Raw genomic sequence first — 25701 nt, 5'->3', positions numbered from 1 at the left:
GGGCCTACATATGATTGGATGCAATTGACAAAAAAGCCCTTTCAAAAACTATCATCAGGACATGACTCTACAATGACTTCTGGTATCTTTTTGGGGTAGTTCTATTCTGTGTGGTCTCTCGTACTTGAACACGGCCATGTTCACAGCATGTGTTATGCATCTAGATCCGGCTCGTTTTTTTCACCTGAAGTGCTGCAAGTCCCGTCACTACCATTAGTTCTGGTGTGACTCATGCTAGCAGCTAAGCCATGGGTGGAAGATAAGAGCAAAGCGTTAGTGAGTAATCAACAGCATACAAACACTCTCTCTCACACACACACACACACACACACACACACACACACACACACACACACACACACACATTTAAACAAATCTGTTAATTATGCCCAGAGGTAACTTTTGAGTATTGTGTATATGCTCCTCAATTTTCTAAAAATCTGGTAAAACATACATTTCCCCCTTTTTGGATGTGTGTGTGTGTGTGTGTGTGTGTGTGTGTGTGTGTGTGTTTCCTCATCCAAAAACATGATCCTCTTCACTTGCCATCCTACTCTCACTCTCTCTCTCTCTTGAGGATGTCTCAGATGCAGGATAAGCAATACCATCATCATTCACATGAATTGTACATGCACCTAGAAACCCCCCCCCCCCTCTCTCTCTCTCTCTCTCTCTCTCTCTCTCTCTCTCTCTCTCTCTCTCTATCTATTTGTTGCTTGTTCAGTTACAGTCTCTCCATCCTTCCTGCACTCTAGCTTGCTCTCCCTCTTCTATTTGTCAGTCTTTCTGCCACTTTTCTGTTTTTTTCTCTCTCCTTTTCTCTCTTCCATTTTCTGTCTTTATTTTCTTTGTCTTTCTTTCTTTGTTTCTTTCTTTTCTCTTCTTTCACGTAGACGGTAGTAATGTAAGCGTGTGCACACCTTTGCACTCTCCTTACTCCTCCTCTCTCCACCAGACACCTCTGTGCCCCTGTGGCCAACGCTAATGGTTGTCACGGTGTCCATGCCGACGCATAGCTCCATCGCATCAGTGACCCACCCTACACACACACACACACACACACACACACACACACACACACACATACACACACATGCCAAGTTGGCGTGGGAGTTCACTCTGCTTACGTCCGAGCATGGGGGCTCGCTCATTCTTTCTCCCCTCACTTAAATGGACAGGACTCCTGGAGCTATTAACGGCTAAATGAGGCATCCCTGTTTATTTTCGAAGCTTTTGTTGGAAAATGAGCAGGCTGAGAGTACTGTAAGTGGGCTGTTTTAAGGGTCACTTTCCTTCACCCCACTGTCTGCTTATTAAGACGGAACTGAAATGTAGAAAACGCACTCCGCTTCGACGAGATTAATAATGCTACCTTAGTTTCATAGGGCAACAGAAATGCAGGTATAGAGTAGTGTGGTAGCAATTTGAGTCCATGTACACTTGGAGTGATTCAGGAACACCTTTGGCCTTCATTCTCGACAGTTAGCTTAGTGTCAGTAGTATTGTCTTCCCAAGACCCTGGCGATCTACACCCACAACCCCACAACCCTATAATGATAGGATAAAGTTAGGATACAGCTTGTGTTTGCTATACATATAGCATATCCTTACACTGCAAACAAAATGAGTAAGATCAGTAACTTGGGAAATTTGAAATTCATACTAAGACAGAAGCAAAACTGTTAAATACACATTATTTACTGAAGAATATCTCAAATTACTTAAACTAGAAGTGCGCTCAGAGAGCACAGACCTATACTAATGTCATGTAGCTCTTGTCTGTGCAAGTCAAACTCGAGATATCAGGATGTAATTGGGATTTTATGTCTATATTATCACGGTCCAATAATAATGAGATGTACATCACCTTTAGGCCATCAGTTTGATACAAAAATGCTATACTGTTGCACACATTTAATTCCATGTCATGAGAACACCTACATGCTGTTTGTCTCTCATGAACTCCAAGGCACTGGTTTGAACTTAGATAGATAGATAGATAGAGATAGATAGATAGATAGATAGATAGATAGATAGATAGATAGATAGATAGATAGATAGATAGATACTTTATTGATCCCCATGGGGAAATTCAAGGGTCTCAGTAGCATACAGACATCACACACAACAAGCACTTACAGCAGAAATGGTAAACATAAGTATAAGTATATATATAGGTTGCATATACTTATATATATAACTAAACTCCTCTGAGGGTGATCAAGCATAAGACGCTTGTAGTGACAGGGCCGGGACTGGTAAGGTGCTAAAGGGAGTGAGTGTCATGGTGAAGGTGCAAAAGTAGTCCAACCATAGTCCTTTAGTTATGTGTGCATGGCAAGGTGCTCAAGAGAGTGAGTGTCATGGTGAAGGTGCAAAAGTAGTCCAACATTAGTCCAACAGTGCAACAGTGCAAGAGTAAGGTCTAGAGACCAGCATAAATAATATGGACAAATAGGAGAGTAAAGTATAATGTAGACAAGGTAAAATAAAAAACTATTTCAGTGCAAGAACAGGTTGAGGTAATAGGGTTATAGCCATTCATTCATTCTGTATTGTAGCAGAAGCCTGACCGCAGCCATTGATCATGTGTGTTAATATAGCATGAAAAGCAGTGTAGCAGTAAAACAGTAGTGAAAACATTAAGCTGTGTACATTAGTAAAACAGTAGTAGAACAGTAGTAAAAAGTAGTAAAGCAGTAGTGGGCAGTCAGTACTCAAACATGGAGAGGCAGACAGACTAAGCAGAGAAGTCTATCTCTCCTCTTCCCTTTAGTGTGGCATTGAACAGTTCAATGGCCCTAGGAACAAATGACTTCCTCAGCCTTTCAGTTGTGCATGGCAGTGAGCGAAGTCTCCAGCTGATCAAGCTCTTTTGCTTTTTGATAGTGCTGTAGAGTGGATGACATTCATTGTCCAAGATGTTGATCAGTTTGTTTAGGGTCCTTTTGTCAGATATTGAAGTGAACTTGCTTTGAATACTAGAGGGAATATCCAGGCGTGAATGTTATATATGGTACAACAGCAGTGAAAGCTAAACTAAAACGCATTACTTGTTCAGTGATCTGCTCCAAAGTTTTATGGGTTTGTGCTTGAACCATGCTACACCTTTCCACCACGTTTCATAAAAATCAGGTGAGTAGTTTTTGCGTAATCCTGCATACAGACAGATGGACAGACAGGCAGACAGACAAAACCATAACAAATAATAAACATTTAAAACATTTAAGGTAACATCATTAGTGGGTCCATCGTGATACTCATCTATCGGATACAGTCCGATAAGTTTTTTTCTGGCTCATGGAAGTGGAAAAAACCCAGCCTCCCTTTACCTGTGATCTGTTCCATACCTTTTAAAATCAAATTAGCCCAAAGGGACATGTTTTGTTTTGCACTGTTGGCAAAATCAAAGCACTGTTCCATGAGATTTCTTTGCTGTCTGCTAAAAGCTGCTTTTGGAAGACTGCTGTGGATTACTTGTTAATTGCAATTAGAGCCATTAAAGTACTTCAAAGTGCACAGAAACATGTAGGTGTTTCATGGGCTTTTCACAGTGTTAATTCAATGAGAGCGAGAACTTTCTCATTCACTTAAGATCTGTTTGGTGCTTTGGTAGATGTGGAGACATAATGAGATGTAATGCAACCACGCTGATGCAAGCCAGGTTTTCGATTAGCAAGAGCCTGTGTTAAAGCACACAACCATCAAGTTCAACTTATGTACACAGCCTATGTTCTATTTGTTGCCATGACAGAGCCAATTCTTGCTTGTGAAAGCTGAAAATAGATGCAAAAGTGTTTAGGTTAGAGACTTATCTAAAACAAAACTGGGAAATAAGAAATGGCACATTGGCCCAAGAATGACTGAAAATTAAGCTATACCAACTGAAACCTGAGTGACTAGTTCAGCAGACAATTGAAAAAGTTGACGTGTTCTGCAGTCATTGTTTCTATTGGTACGGAAGAAGACATTATTCAAGGCCTATATGTGTTGACAAACCAAAACAGCAATGGCATTGTCCTACCAAGAGTGAAGTATTTCTCAATATCGCTAGTTTTCTCACGAGGCAGAGCAACATAAAGGCTGTAGTTTTCCAGCCAGGTGACTCACAATTACTCCAGATGAACTAAGAATAACAATTTTGGTATTTTTCAGAGCCTCCATAGTGCCAGGCACTTATTATCTAAACCAAATGGATTTTTAAAACTTCCTACTCTATATTAACTCTATTTTCTACTATTTGACTTGCATGTTGATTTGCCTAAAAGCATCATATTGACAATTGGCTATGAATGTAATGCAAACATACACACAGCATGATGTGCCTAAATGGACTCACAAATGCACTGCATTTCCCGTTTGGCTTGATGTGAACAGCCACATTTTAACCCCATCTTGTAGGGCCACATTTTGTCGTTTCAGCTGCACAATTGGGCTGCCAGAAGAACCTTGAGAAAAATGCCAGCCTTTGTTTGAGACCATAAACAGCCATTGCTCCGGTGAGCTAATTGTTTGTCCAGCACAGCTGTTTCAAATGTTAGTACTGCTTGGCTGGACAATGCCAGATGGCTTCTCCAGCAGTTCCGGAGTCAATCAGAAAACCATGGCGTGGCCACTGTTGACTCTCAATCTCCGTCTGCTGCATGGGAGAATATGATGATGGCATTTGGACAGATGGGCCCCATAACGGCAGACTGACGTCCAGGTGACGGCCGGATTGATGTCACTTACCTGTGGCTACCGTTGTAGGACACCCAATCCTGTTTCTATTTCTGGTCAATCTGATTTTGGTGCAGTTGGGGAATCTAGTTTGACAATGGCATGTACATCCTCATGGAAACTTTCATTACCGCATTTCATGAAAAATTGCATTTTTTTTCACAACCACACAGTAATTACCTTCTAAAAAACACAAAAACTGGTTTGTCTGAGTTGATGTGCTCCAGAGAAAGCCATAAGTGGAAAAAGCAGCCATAATGAAATCTTTCCTTACTGGGTTTCTCGTAGATGAAATAAACACACATCTATAACCATGCCTGGAGTTTAGCTTGCAGTCTTGGCCAACAGAGAATATGTTTTGGTAATGTGATTGAATATGAAATAAAATTTTGATATGTTATTACAGGTTACGGAAGTAAATTACAGATCACACTGAATGGAAAACTAAATGAGAAATTTATTTATTCATGATAATCCATTATAATCATCATTGGGGACTTTTCAAATCATATCATAGAAGAGACGAGGATACTTACAGTTTACAAAATATGTTGAATACTTGACAGGTAGGTAATTGGTGCCTTCTTTTCTCTAAGAACGTGTACCATGTTGAGGACATAAAAAGTGATCTGAGGGCTAAATCTTACTTTCTGGGTCAAATGAAGCCAATTTGATTTCATGACAAAATTACACATTGGATCATTTAGAAAAGCAGTTTGCTGGTATGTTAAGTGCTGTGGGGAAATTCCTTGTGTTATCTCTAACTCTTTGAAATATGCAAAACACACTGGATAAAAATGCCATCCTGTCCATCTGCCTTCAAAACAAGAAAACACTGATGTACTTTTTCTTTAGAGTGATCACAGATACAGTCAAATACAGAGCAATGCTCGAAGGAAACAAAGCAAAGAGACAGAGAGTATAAACCCAACTTCATATCTCACGTCAAATTAAAGAAGACATGCAAAGAAAGCCACACAGTACCTGGAAAGCATTTTTATTGAACACAGACGTAAAACGCTTCTCTTACTTGAATAGTAGCTTGTCTGGGAACTGTCCTCATCAGGAAAGAGGTTCAAACTTAGCAAAGATGAATTACTTGTGTCAGGTAATGTGTGTGTGTGTGTGTTTGTGTGTTTATGTGTGTGTCTGTATGTGACTGGAATTTACATTTTGTGCTTTCTGTAAGAATCTTCAAAAAAATGTGATAGAACTCTAATAGAATCCTCTCGATGAGGATATTTACGAAATATATTTGCATATGATCTTATATTTTTATTTTTTCTTTCTATATATTATATATTCATAATAGTATATCATAAATATATTTGATAATACCGTAATAAGGGGTAATGGTGAATACATGTCTGTTGAGGGCGAAGAATTCTATTGTCTGGAATCAAAATATCTTTTCTGGGGAGAAATGTCAATAAATCAAGAGGGAAATTAAAATTCATGAATGAGCAATAAGGAGTGATTAAAAGATATTTGTTTTACAATACATTTCCAAAAACCCGCTGGTTAAGGTAACAGATGGCCTCAGGTAGCTCAGAGTTCTTGTGTAAAAACACAGTCACCTTCACAAGAGTAATAAAATATTTTTTGTTGTTATAGTCATTGTTGTAATAGTCCCCATGGAAGGATCTAGAAGTCCTTCTCATCACCGCCACTCAAAGCTTCCTTTATGGTCCTTTTTTTTGTCAATGTTGCAGTCTGTGTTTTTTTTCTGCAGAACCATCTTTTTATTTTATTTTTTATTTTTAAACATCACAAGTCTACGTGAAACTCCGAGGAGGCTACGCAAAGTCAAACGCCCTCCTGCCAGAGTGTCCTTTCATCCAAAGATAATCCATCAGGTCCCAGAGGTCCTTCATCACTGCAATAAGGTGTGTAGTCTCCACTCTCCCCTGTAAAAGCACCAAAGTGTGTGTGTCCCTCCAGCCCTACCATGCCCTCCCACTCTCTGTCTCTCTCACTCCTTAAGAGGATGGGGAGCATGGCTGGTTGCATGCCCAACAGTGTTGTTTTTTTGTTGTTTGTCAGAGTGCACTCAAATCAAAATAGCCAAGGTCAGTGTTGTAGTTGTCAGAGGGTGGATCGTCTGGGGTTTGAAGGGAATGGGGAAATTCATCTCATTTGTTTTGCAGTCATTCTAAAGTATCAACTCAATAACAGTTTAAATTAATTACAGTCATGTTATAACATATAATATGTCCTACCAGATAATCCCACTTTATAAATACTCAATAAATGGTTTATAATCTGTTTCCTTCGACTGTGCCAGTTTGGGGAGGGATATATGCAGTAGTTGAACAGCCCAGTAGTTGAGTTGTGTGACTACACTTATGCTTCTCTCATAAAGGTCTAAAGGCACTTGATATGATGGTAGACAGCAGCTTCCCTTGTCCCTGGGTCACAGGTCTAGTATCAGGGACTGGGAGGGCAGTGGCCTACGCTCTGCACCTCGCAAAGAGCCATGCTTTGGACCTGACACACTGGCACAACCTTGAGTGGGCACAGCTTATTATTCAGTGGGTAACCTGTGGACGAGGAGGTGGTGGTGGTGGTGGGGGGAGGAGGGGTTGACATTCAAGGTTTTTTTCTCTCCCTCCATTTCCCCCTTTTTTACCTCTTCGCACATGTTTTTATGCCTTTCATTGAGACAGGCAGGAAGGAAAGGTCAAGTCAATGATTTGTATCGGGAAAAGGTGTTAATCTTGTCTGTTGCAAGCTAGGGGGGAGAGTGTTGAGGGCCGAACTGGAACAAATCTGTATATAAATGGCAAAGAAAACAACAGACTATTAAGTGCTGGACTGCACCAACACTTGCTGCTCGACAAGTTTGTCAGCACAGAAGATTATACACACACACACACACACACACACACACACACACACATACTCATGTGACCCCAATATAAGGCTATGATTGGCCAGAACCGATAGAACCACCACCCAAAGGTTTGTTTCAAGTGATTGATAAAGCACGATTTGAATATCTCTTTCGAATGTGATATTATACTTCAACGGATAACTTTTGTCAAACAACCTGTCAAACATGATATTGGACTGCAGTCGTCACTGCATCAAACTCTTTTCTCAGTCATACAGTACAGCTGTAAACATGGAGGCAGTACGACATGTAGATGCCAAAGAGGAGCTAAATGAGCATTAACCTCGGAACACTAGTGTAGCTCTTCATTTGGGGGCCAAAGTTGGGGAATTACCATAAGAAAGGTTAAGATATTCATTTGCATCCCTTCCAGATATGTCAACAACCTTAAATTTCGAGCGTTAAAAAATAACAAAAGAAAAACAAAACAAAAAAAATACATTGCTGCCACACTATTTTCATTGCCGTGATCTTCCATGGCTGTCATTTTAGCAATTCCCATGAGTGTCAATTTAGCAGGGGCTGCATGGAAAAATAGTGTATCTTGAGCATCGTTTGGGAAATGGGCTAGACATTTTCCCCATTGCCGTCTGACTCACCCTGCTCATCTTCCGGCGAGCACGATATGGCTGAAAACGAAGAACGCAAGAATTTGAAAACATTTTTCACAAGAGGAATAAAACGCAACACAAAACCAAACCAAACAGAAATACACCAGTGTCCTTGTGCTTCAGAGATGATCTTGTCCTGCTTGCAGTCATGCTCGCTACAGGATCTGGGCACAGCCTTGTTTTTTTTTTGTTTTTTTGTTTTGTTTTGTCTTGGTTTTGTCGATAACCATCTCCTATCCTCCTCGTTTTCCTCAAATATATATATTTATAGATTATTTTTTCTGTATTCACCCTTCCATGTGGGCCACAGAGAAAGCCATGCTGCAGCTTGATGTTTCTCCTCTGTAGACCGGATGAATCTTTGGTAGTTTCGTTTGGACAGTTCCACGTCTGCCAAGTTTTATTCCCCCCATCCCCCGTCCCCCAACTCCCCCCACACTCTCGCTCTCCCTCCCTCGCCTCGGCGGCGGCTGAGCCAGGAGCGCGTCCTCGCCTCCGGAAGGTCACCTTCGATGTCCCATCACCACAAGGAGCAGGGCGACACAAGACTGCCATATATGCCTGCTGGTGGGCGAGGCGGAGGACCTCAGATCTGCAGAGAAGAAAAAAAGGGCACAGGGAGCCACACTTCAAATGAGACGCTAATAGGCTTTGTGACTCAGAGAGGAAGGCAATCAAGCAAAACTGCCATTAAAAGCACAATGGTGCTTGATTAAACTCAAATTCCTTTTTTTTTTTGCTTATGAGGCACTTAGAAGAACAACTAAAAGGTTGGACTTTGTTGCCGTGCCAGCAAGAAAAAACAGAAACAACAATGCTGTATTCCATTTCTAAATGGTCTAATTAACATGAGTCTCTTTCACAGATTTATGGACTTTGTTGCAAGTAGTCGAGACTTGAATGGCGTATTTTTAAATGCCAAGCAAGACAACAAAACACACTTTATTAGGCAACATTTACATAAAATACCACAGTTTGACAACAAAATCAATGAGATGTGTCTCCTATTTGTAAAAATGTAGAAAACCGTGCTATTTCCAAGTACGACTTTACAAAAGCCAACGATCACAGACAACATGCGGTTACTATTCAACAACAATGGGCAAACAATCAGAAAGAGTCAGTAATTGATGAATTATTCATTCTTCCTTTAAAGTGCAATTAGGAAATGTGCAACGCACATCGAGTGGCTCTACGTCAGTAATTAGCAGATCTACTCCATTACATTGGCCTTGTTGATGAGCTTGTTTGCTCGAGTAGCCAGTGATGGCCTAAACAGTTCTGATTAATCTTACACGGTGGCATCGGCATGTCGTAAACAAACCTAGCTAATTAGTTGCTCACTGTATGGTGCTTAGATACATTTGGCCCTTCATGGTCCAGGGCTGCTGCTCAAGTGCAGACAGCAGTTATTTAGTGTATGCGTTTCCACTGCAATGCTTTACAGCAGACTCCAGTAAATACATATTTAACTCATAGTAAGTCAAACTAAGTGAATGTAAGATTAATTTTAAAGAGGAATATGCTATTTCCCCACAAGTGGAGAGGTCGAAATAATGTGTACCGTTGATTCATGCGATAATAGTGAGTTAAATTGAACGGCAGTTGAAAAATGTATACTTACTGCTATTGGGGGGTGGGTCTCGACATTCTCCCTCTTCAATGGCCACGTCGTCTATGGCAATGTCTCCTTCAATGCCACTGCCACGGATACCCTCTATTATAACCTGAAAGAGAGAGCGCAAACTCAACATTTGCAGTCCTTGCGATGGTCATGTTGGTGGTGGTCACAAAAAGGTCATGTTTCTTGTCAATAAGACCTTGAGCCCTTGCGGAATAGTGTATACAAATCTTGTCGCGAATAATGCTTGTTCAATACAACCCAAGGTGCAAAGCAAGTCTCACAAGTGTTTTGCTTATTTAGCGTTTCTTGGCAGATGAGGCAGTCTACACTCGAGGCTACAACACACATATTCAAAGACATAAAGAAGGACCACCCATCTTTTTAAAAAAAAAAAAGACTATTGTGGGAGAGATGCCTTAGTCTGCTAGCAGAAACTACTGCACTTTCTTAGTGACTTTGAGAGTTTGCTTGTGAGGGATTGAAGATGATAAGCTTGAATGGCTCTCGCGAGTGCATTATCTTTGTGACTTTGTGGGTAATTTATGGCGTTGGGAGAGGGTCCGGCAGACGGGTGTGATTTATTCGGGCTCTCTGAAGGCAGCCTCTGCCTCTCTCCTCCGCACTCCCATAAAAATAGAGGGGTAATCATTTTGTAACACTAAAAGGGGGATCAATTGAAAAGCTGATCGATAGAGCCACGGCAGAATCTCTCCCCAGGGAGAAGACCAGACTTCGAGTGTTGGCTTAAGCAGCCTGTTCTTTTTAAAGAACGAATGATCCCAGAGGGGTGAGGGTTCGACTGTGGAAACAGGGTAAAGAACACTGTAATAAAAAAATAACAGCGCACTCAACATAACACAGTCCAGCCATCCTGTTGCTTAGACTGAGTTAAGTTATGTGTAATATACTGTACTTTATATAACCTGTTGAGATAACTGAACAAGATGACATGACTGGGTTATGTCCAGTGCATCAATCTGTTCTGAAAGAGAGACTTGTGCCAAAGTCCAGTCGGAGAGCAGAGTGCTCACCTGGAAGGCCGACTTTGGGTGGATGTTGACCCGCGCTTGCTTCCAGCGTTCGCCCTGGTTACCGCTGAGGGTCCACACAGATGCATCTGGCCCTGTCTGTCCCTTCTGTCGCAGATACACCGTCAGAGACCCTGTAAGAGCAAGACGAGAGAGAGGAATACGTGCTGAGGTCAGTGAACTCTCTGTCTCTCCTAAAGCAGTGGTCATGGAATGCTGAGAAGCACGGAGAGCTCTAAGTCCTGTCACAAGAGGCAAATTTAAAGCAAACCAACATTCAATGTCACAGACATAGAAAAAGCATCTCAAAAGACATACACACAGAAATGTTTTTAGTCCCGATGTATTTTGAACCTACTCCTCAGTCATTTCACAGTAAAACATCAATTTCAACAGCCTTTTACACAAGGGGTTAGGGACACGTTTATGTCCTGGGTTAGTTAAATGTCTGTTGAGAGGCACATCTGAGCACATACGTGTTTATGCAGTTTGGCTTATATCATTAGTCTTTGAATAGTTTATGGGTGCTTTAAATATAAACAATGACATGTAAGATTTTCTGTTTGTTGTAGCCTCCAGTTAGCTGTTGAAAGTCTATAGCAGTGATGGCTCTAAGGCTGTGGAATGGAATTTTGATCTTCAGACATTCAATATTTCTGTTAAAAAGCTATTTTTATGAAGGAGCACGTTCAAACCTCTAAGGACCCATTTTGCTCAGGTTCAGCGTCCGGCCATGTTTTAATCTTTGTCATTCGATTTAATTTCAAAAGCTTTTATAAAGGTGCATTAATTCGGCTTTTATTGCTGTTCCCACATATAGTATTTTATTTTCATCTCATTTCAATTTGTTGTTAATTTGGCCTTCATCATGTCTCTTCCTTTTAAGCTTAAGTAGGTCTTTTAAGGGTCTCTCCGTTTTTCACGATGTCCAGGTTTTCATCTTCTCTGATTCATTGTACATCGTTGTAGTTAATTATATACTCTTGGACAAGACCTCAAAGCAATTTTAAAATAACAGCTGGATCCTTCTATTTACAACATGCAAGAATACCCACAAAGTGAAAAAAGAGCCAACGCACACACACACACATCTAGCTGCGGAGCTTCATAGCGTATGCCTCACTCGTCCGCGTGCAGTGCTCCGCCTCACTTCGCGTTTAAAAACGACTAAATCATTATTAGCATGCAAGCTGACGGAGGCACGAGCTATGGAGAGATATGGAAGAGAGCTGCTACACTCTGCAGCCTGACAGAAACAATCTCAATTTTCTGTGGATGCAGTCAACTCCACCCCCTCCCCTTCCTTCTTCCTTCTACCCCCAACACACACACACACACACACACACACACACACACACACAAGCACACACACACACACACACACACACACACACACACACACATACACACACACACACACACAAGCACACACAAGCACACATATACACACACACACACACACACACACACACACACACACACACACACACACACTTATTCCCTCCCTTCGCTCATGTCTCAACGGCTGGCAAATGAGGAGGTGCGGCGGCCGCAGCGCATGTTCCCGACACGGCGGAGCAAAGCGCACAGTCATGCTCAGATGAGCGGCGCTCCTCTCCAGGGGTTGGGCCTGCCGATGAGATGGGAGGGCGGCAGTGGGAGTGGAGGATCAAATGACTACAAAGGGGGAAACCTGACAAATGCCTCCTCTCCTCTCCTCTCCTCTCCTCTCTCCCTCTCTCTCCCCTCATCTTGAGAACCACTTTCGCATTCCTCATTGCACTCCATAGAATTCCGTCCAACCAAAACACAAAATAAAAAGGAATAAAAAGAAGTCATAAAACAAAACTAAATCTGAAACTCTCTGGGTGCTATTTTCACCTCTGTTGTTTGTTGTGTGTGTGTGTGTGCGTGTGTCTAAAAAGGTTAAGCTCCGAACGCCCCCCCCCCCCTTATTTAGTCTGCTCAGTAGAAGTCTTCTCTGAGAGCTCAGCATACCGAACCCCCCCCCCCCCAAACACACACAACACACACACACACACACACATCCATCCAGACTAGGCCTCCATTGCTGCCGCTGCCTCCGCGTGCTCCGAGTCGGACAGCTTTTGCCAAGCATAAAATTGCCGTTGCTGCGGCCCTGTCTCTGAGGTCAGCGAGGTCCGCACTCCCTACTGAGCTTCTCGGGGGCCACAGTGAAGACACAGGACTCACAAAAGAAGGGCTTACAAAAATAACAGTGACCGAGATAGAACCCTTCGGAGGAGGGGGGCAGCGAGGGGGAGAGGTGCAAATGTACCGCTTGCTGGACAAGGTCATTCAACTCTGCACAGCCATTCCAAATAGGAAAGGGTTCTTTAAAGAGGTCAGAGACAGTCTGTTTCTTTTGCTGTCTCATTCTGTTAGGCTGAACTTAGCCATGGGGAGTCATACAGACCAATACTGCAGCATACCTCTAGGGGACACTAGTGGGGGAAGTTCATGGGATCAATTAGTGGCATGGTTTAGCATTTGGTTAAAATACAAAACCCATCTGGGGAGCCATAGCACAACAGCAGCGTCCTGCACCATACACAGGTCTACTCCCCAAGGGGCCCAGGTTTGCGTCCGGCTTGAGGTCATCCCCCCCCCCCCCCCAATACTCACACACACACACACACTACTCTTTGCAGGAATGTATACAGTACTTCAAACTAAAGCCAATCTCCCACTTTTATTGTGAGCAGAGTGAACTCCACCCGATTACTTACCTATATGCTTGCCATACATGTGGTAGTAGAAGCTGAAGCAGTAGGTGGGGTTGGTGCTGACCGTCCCATACGGGTTTTTGGGAGCCACGCTGAAGGAAGGGCTCAGCAGACGCGCTTTGTCCCCAGCGACCCTTGGTCGAGACGTCTCGATATACATGTAAAAACCTGTGCCGGAGAGAAAAGATCATTAAAATCAAAATCTCTTTAAGTCTCTAATGCCGGCTGTTTGGAAAACATCATTACGTCCATCAAGGGGAGGATTTCAAATTGAACAACGATATCTCCGGGATATGTGATCAAACACACTCACTCCATGTGTGTGTTTTTCCCAGTCGCCTCAGTATAGAGAATGATGCATAATTTATGACATTAGCAATCACTACACATGCCCCCCAACACAAACAAATGTGTCCCTTGAGGAGATCTGCCGATTAATTAGTTTATTTTTATGGATGTTTCTGTATATTTTAATGAGTGGCTAGTGGATGGACAACAGATGAGTCTCTCTCTCTCTCTCTTTCTTTACATCTTTTTCTCTTTTTTCCTCCATCCCTGTCTATCTTTTTCCCCTATACCCATCTCACATAGTGGCAGACTCTCTTAGGCTCTTTCCGATTCCACATTCCTGTGGAGAGGATCGGAGTGGAGGCCAGAGTGCAGGGCTCGTCCTCTGCAGCGCCACAGATCTGTCCATCAGCACTGACGCACTCCTGAGTGACTTTATAGAGACGCGGAGGAACCAGGGCCACGCCGACAGGAATGAGAAATTACAGCACACGCCAACGGGAGACCGAGGCGAGGAAGAGAGAGAGAGAGGACTTCAGAACCTACTTTAAACTGCCCCTTCAATCCCACATTTAAGGTCCAGAAGAGTCTGGTTTACCCAAACCAGATACTAGTTTAGATTGTCAAGAGGAATAAAATATTTAGACCAGGATGTGTCTGGGTTATCCTCTGATGAAATGCTTCATAGCATCTTCTACTTGCCTACACTCACACAAAGTTTACAAACCGGTTCTAAACACATATACACGAATGATTCCAGTGGTAGCAACCTATGATTAAATCTAACAAATGGATATTTTTCTGTCTTTTAGCCGTAAGAGAATTGCCATTTTCTGTTGACTGACTGACTGTACCTCTTACATTTTAGTTCTTAAATCATTATTTTTTTCTAAGTGTAGTCACTTTATGCTCATCATTTGGACCACCTGGCTACTAACACTTGAGTATGAACAAGGGAAAAAACATCTAACAATGTAACTGAGATAATACACTTGGTCTTAAGGGTATTATTCAGAACTGGAGACCACTTCGCTCAGCTCAAAGTGTCACTTAATGGATTTTTTTTAATAAAACAATATCCGCTGGCGCAAAGGTGCTATATTGTATCTGACTCATCAAGACGAGGCGAGAGGGTTAATGATCCATTAGGCCCTTGAGTCGTCAATATTATTTTCACCGCAAGTTAAAAACAGACACCTAAAAAAATAAATAAACCTAAAATCAATCTAAACTGCCCTGGATTTCACTCCTTCGATAGACACCCTATCGATAGCCTCCATCAGCAAACCATGTTTGTGTGCCATCAGGGAAACACAACCTGCCGTGTCTATCACTCCTGACACTTGAGGGGAAACAAACAACAGTGTTTGTGCAAGTCTGGCTAACAAACTGCTGGAAACATCTTTATGGATTGCTGTAGCGCGCCAGATCGGGAGGAAACCCATCTATTGTCAGCCACCGTGGCAGCAGTGAATCACGCCTGGTGGTGTCCTTTCACGCCTTGGTGAAAATTCATTAGTATTCCCTCCTTCCGTGCTAGTCTTCATCACTCTCCATTATGAAGGGAAAAGGGAGAGAGTTGGTTTGAGAGTCAACATCTGCCTCTCAAAAAAAAGGGAGTCTGTGATACATGTTTATTCATATTTATTCTGATATGAGGAACTCAGAAGGGAATTTGAGGACATATTCAAGTTCAACCACTCTTGGTAGGAGTTGATATCAATGAGTTCCACTCCAGGACACTCCAATACTACTCCTTCCCCCTACCTCATTGCCCTACTCCTCCATGTTTACACTGTCCCATGTATTGGCAGCATGTCTTTTGGAGATCAATGGGTAGTGTGATCTATCCCTCCAAATACCATATGGAGCATTTTGGGATGCTAACTAGATTCAAAGGGGTAGACAAAATGATCAGAAAGCTTGGCAAACAGTGAAACAGGAAGTGCCAGATACCCAAACTTTTTAGTAGGCTATATCTTAACAATAATCATGTGCAAAATATGTAATGTATTAGAATATATTATCTTAATTTAGGTATAAGAATATACTCTTTTGATCCAGTAAGGAAAATTTGGTCTCTGCATTTATCCCAATCCGTGAATTAGTGAAACACACTGCACACACAGTGAGGTGAAGCATACACTAATCCCGGCGCAGTGAGCTGCGTGCAACAACAACGGCGCTCGGGGAGAAGTGAGGGGTTAGGTGCCTTGCTCAAGGGCACTTCAGCCGTGGCCTACCGGTTGGGGTTCGAACCGACAACCCTCCGTTTACAAGTCCGAAGCGCTAACCAATAGGCCACGGCTGCCCCCGTACCCTGTGTGACTCAATTCCGAAGGGGTAATACCCAGTGCAGGGCAATGTAGTGGTAGCGCAAAGGGAGGAGAAATGGGATTAACCACAAGAAGAGACAGAACACAGCAATCAGACAAATGGAAATATCTCTTTTAAAAGTGGGGAAATGGACTAGTCATGAAAAGGGCAGGTCAAGCACCTCATAATTACAGTTTCAGTAATTATCTCGAGACTCTATTATTCTCCAAAATGTTTTTTTTATCTGTTGCCATTTTTAGAGTTTAGTTTACTGTGTGCATGAATATCGCTTTTTGTTCCTGCAGGTTCGCTTGTTGTTGTCCAAGATATATGTCAGGCAGGGCTAGGGCTTTGATGCAAACAAGTCAATCCCCTCCTGCCTGTATAATTAGTAGGGTCTGAGGAAAATGGTTTCTTTCTACATTTTTGTCCTTTTTTCTTCTACTTTCTATAACAAGTCTGTACCAGAGTAAAGTAATAAAAAAATATATTTTTCTGAAACTACACTACTCCATTCACAGAAATTATTTTTATTATTCAATATAAATACTTTTACAACATTGTGTGTGTGTGTGTGTGTGTGTGTGAGAGAGAGAGAGAGAGAGAGAGAGAGAGAGTGTGTGAGTGTGTGTGTGTGTGTGTGTGTGTGTGTCTTTTGAGTGAGAGAGAGAGAGAGATAGAGCAATATCCTCCTCTTGGGACCTCCCTGTGCTGATGAGTCTTCTTAACCTCGTGCAGGCTTCTGCTGAGTTGGAGAGTTGCTGGGCATTTGGACGTGTCTACAGTTTGAATGTGTCCATCAGTGCATTTCCTACCCAGCATCTCGGCCTACCCACTCAAAAACAGCCCTTTCAAGGTCACACTCAAATTGGCCTCCTCTGAAAGCCTGCGTGCATCTGCCACTGGGTAAAGTAGTGTCTTGACCCATAGAGTAGTTTTGTTGTCAGCGCAGAGAGAGATAGTCAGAATTTTGCACAACAACCATACACATGTGTGCCATGGCTTAAAGGTCTAATTATGTAAATAATCAATTAATGTATTTACTGCCGTCAAATCAACTAATGTCATCCTCTTACAGTGCACTGATTAAAACACAATGTAATACACACAGCGGATATGGATAGTTCCACTGCAATTACTTTGCACTATAATTACAAATTGAATTTATTTAATCTGTGGCCCGGCACCTGGTACTAAGCAGATTTAGACAAATGCCACCCTGTAAGCTTTCCACACGGATTGGGGGGTGGCATGGATTCAGGACATGGCTATAAAAAAAAAGAGCTTGTTAATATTTGTAACCCCACACGCATTTTAGAAAAGTGCATGACAGGGGTCAGTCAAAGTGTAGGCAGATGGTGAGGATCAGGTAGGACAGGGGACATCCTGCCGAGACTGGGGCCTCCTGTGGGTCTATAAATAGCCCTGCATTGCTTCTCTTAACCCCAATCAAACCCACGTGGCCTTGGTGATCAGACCAAAGGGATTGATTGGAATAGAGAAGTGTATTACAACAGGCTGTGATTGAACGCTACTGCAACTAGCCAGGTGGTGCCTGAAGGGACTATATAGACGCACACACACACACACACACACACACACACACACTGTATGCTCTGAATGTTTAAAAAATGCACTCCGATGTTTAATCATTTAAATCAGTCATTTATCACTGAAATCATTTCACCGATCAAAAGAACACTCCAACAGAGCTTGATGTTTATTTAGCTTTTTCCAACTTTTCCAACAAAGAAAGCTCACTTTCGAGAGAGAGATTTCTGTTCCAATAGAAATACAAAATCGGCCCTTTTGGCTCAGAGCGGTACGGAGCGGCCGTCTCGAGGGAGCAGGAAGAGTAGTCTGACCTTGTTTGGAGCCGCTGCGGTCACTGCTTGGCCCGGTGTTGGGGGTGTACTTGGTGTCCCGCGTGGCCGCACTGTGCCGGGTCCAGTCGAACTCCTCCGTCTTGTCCTGAGAGAACATGCAGATGGCCTCCTCCTCGAAGCTGCAGTGGAACTTGTCTGGAGGGAGGTGCAGGCAGTGGGAGGGAAAAAACTCATAAAAAAAAGGAAACTCATTTTCCCAACCTGTCTCTGGTACGTAAACTCAAAATAGATGCAAAGGCTTCTCTTTGCGGACATGGAGCTGTTTGCTTTAGACGGCCCTAACAGATGCGATCTTTACATAGTAATTAACCTAGGGACTGTACAGGTTGCCTCTATACAGCGCTACTGCAGATTTGTGGGTGGGCAGGTTGTTAGTGAGTGATTTTGCCCAACACTTATACCAGGTGGGATAACCAACTATGCCGGTTTTCCACAGTTGCACTTGACTATGCATGACTTACAAATCACAGTCTGACTCCCAGCGCTGCAACAGAAGCCAGGCCAACATAACCAACTCCACCCAGCAGTATGATTCATTTGCATTGCTAATTCCTCACTGCATAAATCACCCAATCAATTAAAGTGGTCAAGATCAGATTTGCACTTCTTGCAATTATCCATCTACATGATCTGACTTGGCATGATGGCATGTTAACACAGCCCATCATCTAAATAGCAGAAATTACAAAAAAATGTCTAGTTAATGGTTTAGCATTTCAATAGAATAAAATAGGAGTGTGGAGAAAACTCATACTTACTCCAGTGGGGGTTGACAGGGGCTGTGAATCAAACAACAGACAGAGAAAATAAAAAGATATTATTAGCATTACAGTGGCAGTGGGAGGGCCATTGTCAATGACCCATTACTAGACTATTACAAAGGCCAGAGAGGAAATATCAGAGAGCCTGTGTTTTCCCCTCAAGTCTAATCTGAATGTGAACGAGTGAGTAGAGGGCATCTAAACCATTAGGGAGCCAGAGCTAAGGAGAAAGAGAGAGAGAGAGAGAAATGGAGAGAGAAAGACAGAGAGGAAAATGTCTACTATAAAATATCTCTGCAAAGACAGGGGTAGAGAAGAGAGGGAGAGAGACCACTGAGTGAATTTGTGTGAAAGAGATGGAGGAAGTGAAGTAGAGAAAGAGGTAGAGAAAGAGGTAGAGAAAGAGGTAGAGAGGTAGAGGAGAGAGATAAAAAAGACAGAGCGAGGAGGGGGGCGAAAGATGGAGGAGGAATCGTGAGAGAAATCACTGATAAAGAGACAGAGAGATAGAGAGAGAGGGAGAGAGAGAGAACATGAGAGGGAGGTGTGGAGGTAGGAAAGTGAGGAAGAAATGGAGCGAGATGCCCATCGAGTGAGGAAGAAAAGCGAGGGTTTTTTTTTTTGCGGCGCGCTCTGAGGCAGCGCCAGTGCGCAGTACAATGCCGAGGTGAAGCACATTGACCTGCATCTTTCATTAATTCAGCACGAGCCCACATATCTGTTCGCCGCAGCCACAGGCAGCCGCTGAACCCTCACAGGACTCAGCGCCGCCAGCAAAAGGCAAAAATGGATGTGTGGATTCGGCGTGAGGGGGGAGAGAGCCGGGGTGAAATTGATCCCAATTCGGCCGAGGGCGCCATAAAGCATAAACTAATTGGCCCGAAAAAGTTTGGGCGACACAGACAACACAAGCGCAGAGAGCTCGCTGTTGTTTTGCTTTCTTTTATCAGGGAGGGGGGCTGATGGGGCTGCCATCACCAACTGGTGTACAAACTATGCTCATGGCTCCAATAGCCATGTTATTTATTGACATGGCTTTGAACAACAACAACAAAAAGTCAGTCTCGTTGCAAAGAGGACAGTCATGGATGTCGTGTTTGAAAAGTCTCAAGACCCCGAATCCAATAACCAGAAGCTACCAACGACGCCATATTGTGGCTGGTGGTATTATAATTTTAATGTGTCATTGAAATATTCATTGTAAGATAGGTGCTGTTTCTTTATTCACATCTCTCTAACTGGTACAGGTCAGTGGTGGCTCGTCCAAAAGGTTGATGGCCCACCCAACCTCCTTACTGTGAAATATTCATACAAATCCAATCAATCATTCATTAACAAGACTGGATGTATCTTCTGAGGGCCCTTTTCTCTGTTAGATTTGACGGTGCCTTTTTCCATTCCTTGCATTAGGCTACAGTTAGTAATGAATAACTAAAAGGAAAAGGGATGCTAATGAACACATAACAGACACACAAGATCGTTTTCTACATGTGACAGATCGCACAATAACATTGTCTGTCTGACTTGTGTGTCAACAAAGCCTCGATGACCATAATAGACGATGATATGACACTGATGATCAAACCAAATTGGCCAAATGCACGACAAAACAGCAGATGTTGAGGAGGGATGGATGACAAAAGCACCCCCAAATCACGATGGCAGCATGCTCCGCGATGCGGTTATTAGGCACGACACACACAGCGAAAAAAACAGCTTGAAAGCGAGACGGGACGAACCACAGACAAATATGGATGGAAGAGGATGATAGAGGGATTCAGAGAAATCTTGGCAAAAGGAGAATACATTGACTAGAGAAAGACAACATAAGCCAGCAGAGAAGGAAGAAAACACATCAATATCACAGGGAATTTATTATTTATTTCATATCGACTCTGAATACTCCTTGGACCCACAAATAATATGTAACTAAATATCCACTTGCACACTTGAAAGTGCCTACATTTATTTTACATGCATGAATCAAACGCTCAATAAACTTTGTGTGTGTGTGTGTATGATTGTGTATGTGTGTGTGAGTATACGTGTGTGTGTGTATGTGTATGTGTGTGTGTGTGTGTGTGTGTGTGTGAGTGTGCTGGCACGCATTTGTTTCCCTATTTGTTTTAATTTTTCCAATATAGCATTCTAGGAAGCAATTAGGCATGTGAGGTTAGCCTTCTCTCCCCCGTAAACCACCCAGCTGTTTGCACACTGACTGACTGAGGAGGAGAGGCCTGCCTGTGCTCAGAGAAACAGATGTTGCGTATTTGGAAACATGCGCAGCATTAGTGCACCCTCTAATTGATAGGCTCTCTGTGCTCCCTGCTCTCTCTCCCCTCCTCTCTCTTTCTCTCCAGCATTCTCTTCCCTTCTTTCTCGATTCCTCCTCCACCTCTCTCTCGCTCTCATTCTTGCTCCCATGCATTGTCCCCCACCTTCTCCTTCACTTGCTCCCTTTCTAAGTCTCTCTCTCTATCTCTCTCTCTCCATTCTCCTTCCATCCATCCATCCCTCCCTCTTTCTGCCTAGAAGATCACAATTAGCGGGAGAGATACATGGAGGCGAAGGCATTAGGTAAACATCATTAAATACACATGAAAACTCTCTCTCTCACACACACACACACACACGCACACACACACACACACACTTACACAAAACCACTCAGTGGTGCATTTATCTATGCACAAAACACTTACCTCTGGGGATTCTTTTTGCTTAAGCATTCTCGACATATTTAAGCTTAAACAATGGAAATGAATCAGACGCCCAGAGCATAATGCTCGGTGCACATTGACTCCTCCTGATCTGTTTGGGGCCTAGCAAATGCCCTGATTTTTATTCTGTGACAGGCCGGCAAGCTGCAATATTTATGGAAGGTTTAAGAGTCACGGGAGCCAAGAGAGCAGCCCGGCAAACACACCGTGACTCAGAACCGCCGGGCTCTAAATGAACAGACAAGGCCGAGTCACTCTGTCTTCGGCCCGCGGGTCAGAACCGAGGGTTTGAACAGAGTAGGGGGGACCACCTCAGCCTCGCGAATTCAATTTTCAGGAGAGAATATACCGGAAGGAATTCTGAAGTATGCTGATGTGGGCCAAAGAAAATAACACCAGAGTAGAGGATTGGAATTCAAATCAAGCCCCATCTGACATGAACTAGCGACCCCTCTGAATAAAACCCCACCTGCGACTGATTTGTATGCCTGTCGTAAGTTTGACTGAATTGTATTGACAGAAAATTGGGGTGTGTTTGTAAAACACTCCAATACGACGTGCAAGTAAATCTGGCATCCAATTTAATACGAGCATCGGGTGATTAAGGCCTGTGACACAGAGCGAGCTCAGGGAAGCACTAAAGGAGCCGTAGACCTCTGATCGATAGCAACCCAAGCATGAAGTACTGTTATTTGTGCATAAATAATCATCAACATCCAAATCATTGCATGCTTCATCTTTAGAGGAATGTCAATGGAGTTACCATGGAAGCGGTCCAAATGGAGTCAGCGTAGGGGCAATTTGTAAAGTTTATATGCTGAGCCGCCGCTTTATTCTATGATGCTAAATGACTGAGAGAGTCTTGCCGCCTCTCTTTTGCTTGCCAATCCTCCTGGCAGTGTTCATCTTGGGCCATGAATCTGAACGTCAGCCTACAGTGGCTACCCCCCCCCCCTCCACACACACACACACACACACACACACACACACACTCCTTTTGTGACAAACAAACACTACTCAACTTTCCGCCCCTTGTCCCAGGTTGTATTTGCACGCTCTTTTGAAATATAGCAAGCAATTAAGCCCAAGCCGAACAGCTGTCCAAGTCAAACGGCACAATGAGAGCACTTAGAAGAATGTCCGGGCGGAAGACAGGGGAAAAGCGGTCGTGAGAAGGGAAAAAAAACACTGACAATACAAGTGAGTGCCCCAGCGCTTATTGTAAAGTCCCACGGCACAAATAAAAATAGCTTTGCCTGTACAATAACTGCAGAGGCAGTTTTTGGTGCCAATCGTCCATTACCCACCCATTTTAAAGCATCCATTACGGACATGGGAAAAGACCAAACCAATGGAAGATAAGCAAAACAAAATCTATTCACAAAAGCTCCTTTATTTCCCCCAAGCATAATAAATCTCATTTCTTTCTGCAAAACATGGCATCCCCCCCGCACCCCCCCCCCCCCCACCCCCACACCCCAGGCTATTACATCCAATTAAAATATATTAAGTCAAAGCAACAAAGCGCATTCTTTTGGAGGTCGGAGGTTCTCGTAAGACAACAAGACTGCCGTTGCAGATGGCGCTTTTGTATGAGCCTGGAGGCAAGAAGACTGAAACATGGACAGCAAAGGAGGGCATGAGTGTGAGTGAGGGGGAAAAAACAACCCAGTAGGCAGCGCACTGAGCACTGAGACCCTCTTACGTGTGTGTGTGTGTGTGTGGGTGTGTGTGTGTGTGTGTGTGTGTGTCTGGCTTTGACTGAATGAATCCGAGTCTGAGGTTATGTGAAGCTCCTTGCGATAGACCAACCTATCTCACAGGTGCACACACGATCTTCTCTACAGGTGCTTTCTGCTGAAAGGAAAATGTGTTCTTTTCACTTACACAGGACCGAAAGGCTACACACAGGATCGAAAGGGACAGTGGTGAGCCGTATGCATTCTCTTTCAAGAATAGGGCAGGATGAATGCTTAATAGAAAATGCCTGCATACAATGTGGAGTGATTCAGCATTTGACATTTGGCATGCCTTGATTTACAGTAAAGGGCTCGAGTCCATAGTGTTTGTCAGCACCGATAACTGGCAGTGGTTACCCGCTGGTTGGGCAACAGGTCGACAATCTGAGTGAAAGGGGGATGAGACAGGTGGAAGGTGGCAGGCAAACAGACTGATATAATCCACTTTTTTTCCCCGATCCACAGTCGGAGTCTTCTCGGCTCTCCTGCGCCGAGCTTCCTACCAGGGTTGAGTCACCCGTGGGGGGAGAGAGAGGTGTCGACGACAGTGATGGCTCCTGACGGCTATCGGCTGGGAACGGCAGTGGCTACAGCGTACTATCAAACGGAGCATGTATGTGTGTCTGTGTGTGTGCGCACGCTGTCTTTGCTCTCTGCACGACTCCGACGACCAAGTGAGTGTGTGAGTGAGTGAGTGAACAAGTGTGCCGCGCGAGCGAGCGAGTGAGTCGAGCGAGAGAGAGTGAGAGTGAGCGCTAGCGCGTGCGTAAGCGAGCAGGCGGACAGCTCACCTTTTCTATTAGTCACCGTCTTTTGAAAAGCAGGCAGTGAAATTAAAGGGGCTCTGCTGCTTTGTTGAGAGGATGTTCCTGCCTGGCATCGGTGACTGGAGGGAGTGTTTTTGTCTGCGGCCGAACCCACTCAGCCTGAACCGCCATCGAGGGCAGCGGAGCGTTTTAGACCTGTCTAGGAGTCCGGCGCTTGTCTTTCATCTCAGCATATAAAAAGGGGGGCCTGGTGACGGGCAGTAAACAGGTCCACTTATTCCTAAATACATGGGGGTGCTCTGCAGGGATACTGCTGCAGCGGACGTGTCCGTTATGTAGATAAATGATAAGCTCAATGTCTATATGAATAAAACAACAGTGGGTTTCTGGCTTCGTTATCCATGAACACAGCTTTCTTATCTGTCTCTCTATCGTTAATCAGTTATGTGCTGTGTTTGACACTCGAGTTTGCAAACCTCCTTCTTTTCTGCCATCCAAAATGAGTGGAATTAATGATTCGGACTGATTCTTCGTGATTTACGCAACCAGCAGGGGTCCCTGTAGCCTAAATAATAACCCAGCAAGAGAGCGTGGTCGAGGCCCAGGCCCAATGTGCTGTTTGTTTATTTATTTATTTTTCGTTTTTTTTTTTTTTCTCTCACGCTCCAGAGCCGAATGATGATGGGAGCTGGCCCCGCCATCAGCCCCCATCTCTCTGAGGGGGTAATATCCCGGTGAGGAATTCCAAGGGCCCTCAATGTAAAACACACGCTCGCGGGGGCATGCCCATGCACACACACACACACACACACATACACATACACACACACATCCATCTTGTGTCAGACCTCATAAGCACACAGCGTCGTGGAAGACCCGGGGCGCTGACAGTGAAGTGATAATAAAAAAAAAGACGGACGTGGACCTCTCTCTGGCTTTTGCCCGTTCATCAGAATGTGCTCTAACTGCCTCTTTCTCACTATCGGTCTCCCCCCTGCCTCTCTCTCTCTCTCTCTCTCTCTCTCTCTCTTTCTCTCTCTCTCTCTTACTGAGGTGCTCTGATGCCTGGGAGTAGGGAGAGACCTCCTGGTGGGGAACAAGTGAGTGAATGAGGAAGAGATGGAGAGAGGGAGCGAGAGCGAGAGAGAGAGAGAGACAGAGAGAGCAGGCCTGGGAGCGCAGAGCCTACTTGTGCATGGCGGCCACGTGCGCATTCGTGATTTAAAGCCTCATCACCTTAAACTGTGGCATCAAAAAAGCCCTACAGGGAGGCCCAAGCCTGGACAACCTGTGTGTTTTTATATTCCTCGCTATCTGGGTTTGATAGACGGCAGGCTTTAAAAAACCAAAGGAATATATAGTGTTCCTGTAACCCTTTTGATATTTTACACCGAGGCAAAGCCCAGGGACTTGTCATTGAACTGTTAGGATGAGGAGTTCATTGAGTGAATGTGAAGTTTGATATACCAATAGAATATACAAAGGACAAAGTAGAATATATCCATTTTTTCCATGTCTGATGGAAAGAATATGTCTATCTGAAGGACAATCATTATGGATAATTTGCATTAAATCCATGTAGATTAAAAAACTCAATTAGCA

General features: G+C 43.6%; 1 protein-coding gene across 1 annotated transcript in view; it reads right to left on the bottom strand.

Annotated features, from left to right (window-relative positions):
* mdga2a (MAM domain containing glycosylphosphatidylinositol anchor 2a) overlaps positions 1 to 25701 on the bottom strand; it is a 139837-nt gene that overhangs the window by 4742 nt on the left and 109394 nt on the right. The window contains exons 12-17 of the mRNA XM_076300123.1: positions 18871 to 18891; positions 18092 to 18247; positions 13626 to 13790; positions 10879 to 11009; positions 9848 to 9950; positions 8731 to 8815 (exon numbers count right to left, since the gene is read on the bottom strand). Of these exons, the coding sequence (XP_076156238.1) occupies positions 8731 to 8815; positions 9848 to 9950; positions 10879 to 11009; positions 13626 to 13790; positions 18092 to 18247; positions 18871 to 18891 (661 nt within the window). The remainder of the gene's footprint in view (positions 1 to 8730; positions 8816 to 9847; positions 9951 to 10878; positions 11010 to 13625; positions 13791 to 18091; positions 18248 to 18870; positions 18892 to 25701) is intronic.

The sequence above is a fragment of the Alosa pseudoharengus genome, unplaced genomic scaffold, assembly GCF_046254945.1.
Source record: "Alosa pseudoharengus isolate Yale_2024_CS ecotype anadromous, Long Island Sound unplaced genomic scaffold, YU_APseudo_1.1 YU_APseudo_1.1_scf_22, whole genome shotgun sequence".
In the NCBI taxonomy this organism is placed as follows: Eukaryota; Metazoa; Chordata; class Actinopteri; order Clupeiformes; family Clupeidae; genus Alosa; species Alosa pseudoharengus.
This window is presented reverse-complemented; position numbering and strand designations above follow the sequence as displayed.